The sequence below is a fragment of the Camponotus floridanus genome, unplaced genomic scaffold (genome assembly GCF_003227725.1).
Source record: "Camponotus floridanus strain SB8 unplaced genomic scaffold, Cflo_v7.5 scaffold24, whole genome shotgun sequence".
Taxonomy (NCBI): domain Eukaryota; kingdom Metazoa; phylum Arthropoda; class Insecta; order Hymenoptera; family Formicidae; genus Camponotus; species Camponotus floridanus.
Window position 1 is genome coordinate 1383731 of NW_020229370.1, and position 7460 is coordinate 1391190.

The 7460-nt window shown below is 28.4% G+C and overlaps 2 protein-coding genes across 6 annotated transcripts in view; one reads left to right on the top strand and one right to left on the bottom strand.

Moving 5' to 3' along the window:
- LOC105249211 (S phase cyclin A-associated protein in the endoplasmic reticulum) overlaps positions 1-3451 on the bottom strand; it is a 39130-nt gene extending 35679 nt beyond the window's left edge. For 2 of the 5 annotated variants that reach the window (XM_025408944.1, XM_011254513.3), the window contains exons 1-4: positions 3296-3451; positions 2571-2792; positions 949-2234; positions 70-812 (exon numbers count right to left, since the gene is read on the bottom strand). In XM_025408944.1, coding sequence (XP_025264729.1) covers positions 70-812; positions 949-2234; positions 2571-2781 — 2240 coding nt within the window. In that variant the 5' untranslated portion in view covers positions 2782-2792; positions 3296-3451. Of the gene's footprint in view, positions 1-69; positions 813-948; positions 2235-2570; positions 2793-2886; positions 3122-3148; positions 3269-3295 lie in introns of those variants that run through there. The other 3 variants (XM_020026923.2, XM_020026924.2, XM_020026922.2) reach the window with 3 other exon arrangements.
- Positions 3452-3502: 51 nt separating this feature from the next.
- On the top strand, positions 3503-6859 carry LOC105249212. Its single transcript, XM_011254514.3, has 8 exons — positions 3503-3817; positions 4127-4231; positions 4340-4405; positions 4492-4607; positions 4758-5033; positions 5139-5346; positions 5441-5661; positions 5732-6859. Exons 1-8 carry the CDS (start codon positions 3767-3769, stop codon positions 6762-6764), a joined length of 2076 nt encoding a protein of 691 aa, XP_011252816.1. The 5' UTR covers positions 3503-3766; the 3' UTR covers positions 6765-6859.
- Positions 6860-7460: the final 601 nt, after the last annotated feature.

Consider the following 7460-nt stretch of genomic DNA (forward strand, 5'->3'; position numbering starts at 1 on the left):
GGATAATATCAATTTTATTAGTAAAATATATCATAAGATATTATATAAATGCGCATAGTTTATATGTACCTATCCTCTAAACTAATATCATCAGTACCGCTACTAAGCGACGCTGTAGGCTCATCTTCCATTTCAAGAACCATTTCACCATCTGTTTCATCTGTTTCCGTATCAATATCGATTTCGGCAGATTCTAATTCCAAAATTTGCCGTTTCAAAGAAGCTTCTTCATCCGACAGCTGTTGAGATCTTTGAGAATCTGCTTCTTCCGTTTTCCTCTCTTCTTCTAAAATAATTCTTTCTCTTTCTGCCTGAGCAGCCATGAACTGTTGTATGCGTTTCTCGAGTAATTCTGCATCGTTCTTAAAAATAGCTGCAATCACTGATGTTGAATTGTCGCACAAATTTAAAGTATTCTTTTTCAGTGTATCTTCGAGACTATTCTTAATTGTAGATGTCATGAATTCTCTCTTTACTTTTTTAACTTCATTATTCATGTTTTTGCCAGTTTTTCCTACAATGCATTTTTTCCTTTGTTTGTTGTTCCCATCAGGAGTGTAACTAGTCTTCTTTATTTTCTCTGACGGACTTTCTATTGACAAAGCTGGCAAGGATAGAGCAGTACTTGGTTTATGAAAGCGTGTAGACATGTTCAAGTTATGAGTGCTCCCTCTTCTACAACGATTCCTAACTGTTTGCCAACCATCACTTTCATCTTTTGTCTTTGGAGATGCTGTTTGTTTGGTTAAAACTTCTACTGACCCATTCATGTCTCTATTTTGATCTTTCCTTAAAGTGCTTTGTTCAGATAACTAAAAAAAAATATTAAATTAATTTAGACTAAAAAATAATAAATAAATTTGTTGTTAGAATATGTAAAATATATGTTATATCTAACACAGTACATTACAGATTCAAAATAAAAGTTATTCCTTAATAGAAAAGTACCTTGTTTTCAGGAGTTTGAAATCGTCCTCTTACAATAACAGACGTTCCAGGCCTTGTTTTATTTGAAGCAGATAAATTCTTGTCGCTTAAACAAGTTTTACTTCTAACAAACTTTGGAGTTTCGCTTAAAGTTGATGATTGTACTTTAGATTTTGTTTGCGACACTGTTGAATAAGCAGGTCTATTTGCATTGTTTATTACAGGGCCAGATAATGTATTTCGAATATCCTTATTATTCGATTTATCATGGGAATGTTTATTTATTTGACAAATTTTTTCTGAAGTATTTTGAGCAATGGGTGTCTTCGTATTTATTCTTTCAGTATTAATGTGATTGTTTTCACATTTTTTAATACTTTCTTTTTTAACTTTGGCATTAATTTCATGCTTTGCCAATCCAATGTTAGTTTTATTACATGATAACTTGCTATCCAAATTTTTCCCATCTGTTTTACTGTCTCTAGTATTCATTCCATTACTTTCTTTTTGCATAATTTCACAATTACTACATGAAATCATTTGAACATCCTTATCATTTTTACATGATTCTCGTTTTTCTATAGATAAATTAGAATCTGCTAACTTTACAATGTTACTGTTTAATGCTACTGTGTCCTTTGTTTGTTTAGAAACATTTTTAACATCCATCTTATTTTTAGAATCACATGTTGCACCTTCATTTAATGCCTTGCGGTCCACAAAACTATTGGCTTTTGATTGCACAGATTGCTTCACAAATACTTTAAGTGCTTTCGTTGATGTGGATTTTTCTTTATTTGCCATTTGATTTCCAATCTTATCTATTCCATTTTTGCGTTTCTCTTTAATATCAGAGGAACAATTTTTGCAAACATTGTTTTTATTATCTTTCAATAATTTGTGAACAAATTCCTCCTTTACATGATTAACTTTATTGTCTGTTACAATTTTATTTTCACATATGGTTTGATCAATTGGACTCCTGCAAAGAAATTCTGTTGGACTTACTCTTTGCAAAGGACTAGTACATTTTGGAATTATTGTAGAATTCCATATACGACAAGGAGAAGTTTTTCTAACTTCCCAAGCCAAAGGAGTTCGTCTTAATGGCGGTGATGAATTTTCATAAGCCCATTTAACTTTAAACCATTCTATCAAGTTATGAAAGTCTCGGGTATAATTTTCTAACACTAGAATAACTTCTTTACATTCAGAAATATTTTCATCTTCTTCGCATGTTTGATAAATACCATCAACTGCTCTTTGTAAATTTCCAAATAAAAATGCCCAATATCGTGCCTGTAATTCTATACAAACAATACAAATTATTAAGAGTTGAATAATATATTTTTTTACAAAACAAAATTTTTAGGAAACAATATATTTTAGCATAATTATAAATAATATAATAATATAATAATTAAAGATATTTTATATAAAAATTTGCCAATCTCTTTTAATGTTATTTAAAATATTTTTATTTAAAGAAACTATGTAAATGGAAAGAAATTGTACACTATTAAAATTAAGGGAAAAGTTTGAATTTTATTCTATATTAAAATATATTAATATCTTTTAAAATATTTTTATGCAGAGGTTCTAAATGTTAATTTTTTTTTTCTACAAACAAAAGGCTGTCTTACCAGATTTCTTATCACGACCTGTAGAAGCAGATCTTACTCTTGTAGCTGGTTTCATGGATCGTTTTGTTGTACCTGACTGAATCTGTCTTGGTACACTGGGCGGCTTCTTTGTAATTTTCTCTATATTATTCGTACCAACAGGTACATTAAAGGCTACCAAGTTCCTAGCTGCACGACCTTCTTCCTGGATGAGTAGCCTAACGTCTGCCATTTTACAGATATCTAAAATGATAAAAAAGGTAGAATTTAAAAATTTAAAAATATTGTTTGTTAAACTTATTAAAACTTCACAAATAAGATGTGCTGTGAAACATACTTGAAAAAAAGAAAAAAATTCGATAAACAATACAATATACAGAATACAGCTCAACAGACTTAACCGTACACGAGTTTAAACAGGATTATTATCGTGCATTAGCATCGTAATAATGACATGACCTACGATAATGTCATCTCGTGTCGATCGGAGCTTGTTGTTTAGGTTAAATCGTTTTAATTATCGATATATATGCTTCAAGGAAACAAGATATGACCGCGACACGTCGACAACATATATTTCGTAAACCAATATTTACAACCTCCCACGCTATCTTCGCTAACGAATGACACTCGTCAACTACTCCGCCACTGTGTCTTGTCAAACTTACGACTTATGGCTACGTTTGCACGCGTATTACACGCGAATTATCCGTACGTGCATGCATACGTGTGTTTGTGATTTTTACCTGATAATTACGAGAAATCGCAAAACGACGATCGCCTGTTCCTCGCACGATTACGTTTCGTAAATGACATTTGAGGAATAATACATAACATTTTACGCGTAATTACACATTAGATGAACACGAGCTCTCTAGCTCTTTGTTGGTTATACTGGCTGTTGTGTCAGTTGTGTGTTCTTCGGATCAGATGTCGCGCATGCGCGATGTGGAAAAGGGAAAGAAGGGGCATGCGTGGGCGTCGTAAACATGTGCGGTTACATGAATGAGTTCTCTGATGATTAGAAATAATGGAATCATGAAAAAATTATACTCTGAATTTTAATGATTTTTTTTCTATTTGAGATCGAAAACTTTTACGATTAATAAATCTGTATTTTTTCTTCTTGACGTCGTATCATGTTTCGCAAGACACCTTGCGATGTGACATGCATATTACTCGGACTATTATACGTGATATATTTATATTAAATAATAATGATGGAAGCAAATAACATGGATGAGGAAGATGAAAATGTTGTGATACAAGTACGATGATTTCACGAAAATTCGTATTTAAAGAAACCATATTGTCTTCATGAGCAAAATGATGAGGTTATATTTACGGACACATTTTACACTATCATTTTTGTAAAATTAAAATCGAAGATATATTTAAAATAAATTAATGCATATATTGTGTTATTTATTTCTGTTTTTCAGTTTGACAATATGGTTTCTCAATTGTTTTAAATATACAATGCAGTCTTTGCATTCTATAAACACGAGTTACAAAGATCAAGAATAACAAAAAATAATAGTATTTGTTAAAAATCTTAATATTTATCTGTTTTACAGGGTAGTGCTCTTCATGAACATCTGTCAAAATTGGGTTATACAGATTTTGAAACTGTATCTGTACCAAAGACAACATTTTTGGAAGAGAAGCAATATTTAAATATTGTAATTTTTATATATTATGTTTATAATAGAGACATACATGGAGATATATATTCTTGATTCAGTGTTCTTTATATTAGTACTAATAAGATATAATTTTGATTTTTCCAGAATATTAGAAGTATCATACAGAAGATTTATAAACAATTATTTTCTTTTTATTCCTGGATAACACAGGTATTGCTTTCTTTAATAGCAATTAACTAATATAGTTGTACAAGTTGCATTTCATATAATTATTGTACAATTTATATCTTTTACAGGAAAAGAGTATTTCTGAAAAGCAATTGAGTGCAATTTTGAATGCAGAAGCTTTATTGAATGATCATTTTTTTGTGATTAACAATTTTGTAAGCAAGTGCAATGACAATTCTAAAAAGTAATTATTGCTTTTTTTATAAAATCTGTACGCTATTAATAATGTTTTATTTTTATTTATATAAAATTTTATATGCTATAAAAAAGACTGAAACTTATCTTGCATAAATGATTAAAACTTCAATTATATAATGAAATTATTATTTTGCAGAACAAGGCTACAGGAATTAACTGTAACTGGAATAGTATTAATTTCTTCAACATATATTTCATTATGTAAATATAAGATGTTACCAACACTATTTGCATCATCTATAATCTGTTGTGCTGGTTACATAAAATATACGCGTTTTTATGCAAATAGGGATTTAAAAAATGTTATATCATTACAAAATGAACTGCTTGCCATGTGTAAAGAAAGTCTTAAAATTTTACGACATAATTGTAAAATAAAATTGAATTTTGAAACATGTTTCCAGCAATTCTCGTGAGTACGCAAACTTATTAAATTACAAATATCAATATTTCAGATATATGAATATTTAATTCTAAAGAAAACTATTGTTATTCTCTTTTTCTATGTTTTTATTAGTCATTTCATGGGAAAGAAATTGCAATATTTGCAACCTTTAACAGAGACTTTAATCGAATTTATGGGAAATATTTCGTACTTATATTACGAATGTTCTCTATCAATTGCAAACCTATTGCCGCCAGATGTATGTAATGAAGAATTGTTTACAAAATTCGAATGTAATTCATTTGAAATATCTAGCGAAATCAATTATGAAGCATTAAAGGTAAATAAACACAACATTAAATTTTTAAATATTTGTTTGTTATAAATTCTTTTCTTATTATACTATACTATATATTTTTATACTTGTTTTACAGAAATTATATCACACCTATCTTTTGGTACAATCAGAAATGTTATATTTATTAGCTATTGCATATGACAGCAATACTTGGATACATCAGTGTCAAATGATTCCTGAAACAAAATTAGCTCGTATAATTCACATTTTAATTAAGAAATTGACAGTACATAAAATCAAATTGTCGAAGATTATTAATGTTTATCATAGTTGTGAAATGGAACCAGTCCGACATAAGTAAGTTAAAGTGCATTTATGTTTATATTTATTACAATAAACACTACATCATGTTATATTTTTTTCTTAGGGCACAAAGGGCCAAATGGCAAGATCCGAGTGTTCAATTGGATTTAGCATCATATAAGTTACAGTTAGCCTATAATCAAGTATTTTCAATATTTAAAGACATTGATGATTGCATTAGTCAGGAAACTGGCATTGATAATAAAACAACTGAGATATTGATGCAGAGATTGAATAGAGCATTTAAAGAGATTGATATAGCTAAAAGTCTGACAGAATTTGTTGTTTTATTAATGGCGAAGTCGGGATTCCGTAAATTGAAGAATGATCCGTCTGTAATTAACGATATCACGATAGATCAGAATCCCAATTTGCCTATAATAATCGATTCAGATCCAGAGATTCTTGATGAAGTATTTGAGGAATATATAAAAGATGATTATCTAGAATCTTTGCATGAAGAAACAGATAAGTATTCATTGGAACAGCAAAAATTAGATAAACTTTTGGTAAAGAATTTTATGAGTGAATTGAAAGAAGCTCTAGTTGATAAACATAAATCTATGTCTGAACGAGAATCGAAAGCCTTAGAACGTATATACAAAAATATATCAAAAGACTCTGTATCAAATACTGAAGACAACAAGAATCGTCAATTTATACCTATTCCACCACCAATGCCTGCTTATTACATATGGTCAAGTCCATCAAGTAACATTAATTCGAAATATAAAAAAATAATTCCTTCCACTTGCAAGATTAAAAATAATGATTTATCTAGTCAAGAAAAGATTGACGATTCTGATGAAGAGAACGATTCTATGAGAATGCTAAAATATAAAAACATATCAAATATGTCATCTGCAGAAGTCTGTAAAAGAGAAAACGAGGAATTTTTTACATTTTTACCACAAGTTTTACTTGAAACACAAGCTACACAATTTGTTACAAAATTACCACCTGCTTTTCTCCAGGAGGAAACATTTGTAGGAAGTGGTGAAAATTCCGAAGATGAAATCGTAAATAATTCAAGTGATAACATAAATGATAATGAAGATAATGAAAATTTTAATAATACAATACATGGGCTGAAATAATATAAATAAATATATAATATATATAATTTAAATAAAGCAATAAGTGTGATAGCAACTGAATAGTTCTGGACATCGTTTTGTATCTTACACATTATTTTATAAATCATAAATGAAATTATATACATATTACAATAATAGTATACATATATATCAACTATGTATAAAGCTATATTTAGAAAATTATATATATTTATCTATCTTAACTTTCAATTTTGTAAAATATATTAATATGTCTTGTGTATTGAAAACATAAATAATTATTCAAAAAGGACAAATAATTATTTAACAAATAAAATATTTTATTATAATTCCAACTTAATATATAAAAATAATCAATTGACCAAATAGAGACATGATTGATCTTCCTTCTTTCTAATGTAATGGTCAAGGGTTTGCAAATTAAATTGTGTAAATTAGTGTAGATTGTGTGAATGAGAATTTTTCGGAAATTATTTTACAGAAATTAATTTTTTATCTTTTTTGCATAAAATTATAAGATTTTTAATATCTATTGTATTATAAATAATGAAAATAGAAGTTTAATAAAATATTTTTCATATATACAAATCTGATCAATTATATGTATACATATAAAAGATCATATAGGTATACAAAATTTCTTTCACGTTTTTTAATGGAAACATATTTTACATCTATAAAAATCAATTGCTAAATATTTTTAACTGACTGTTTAAT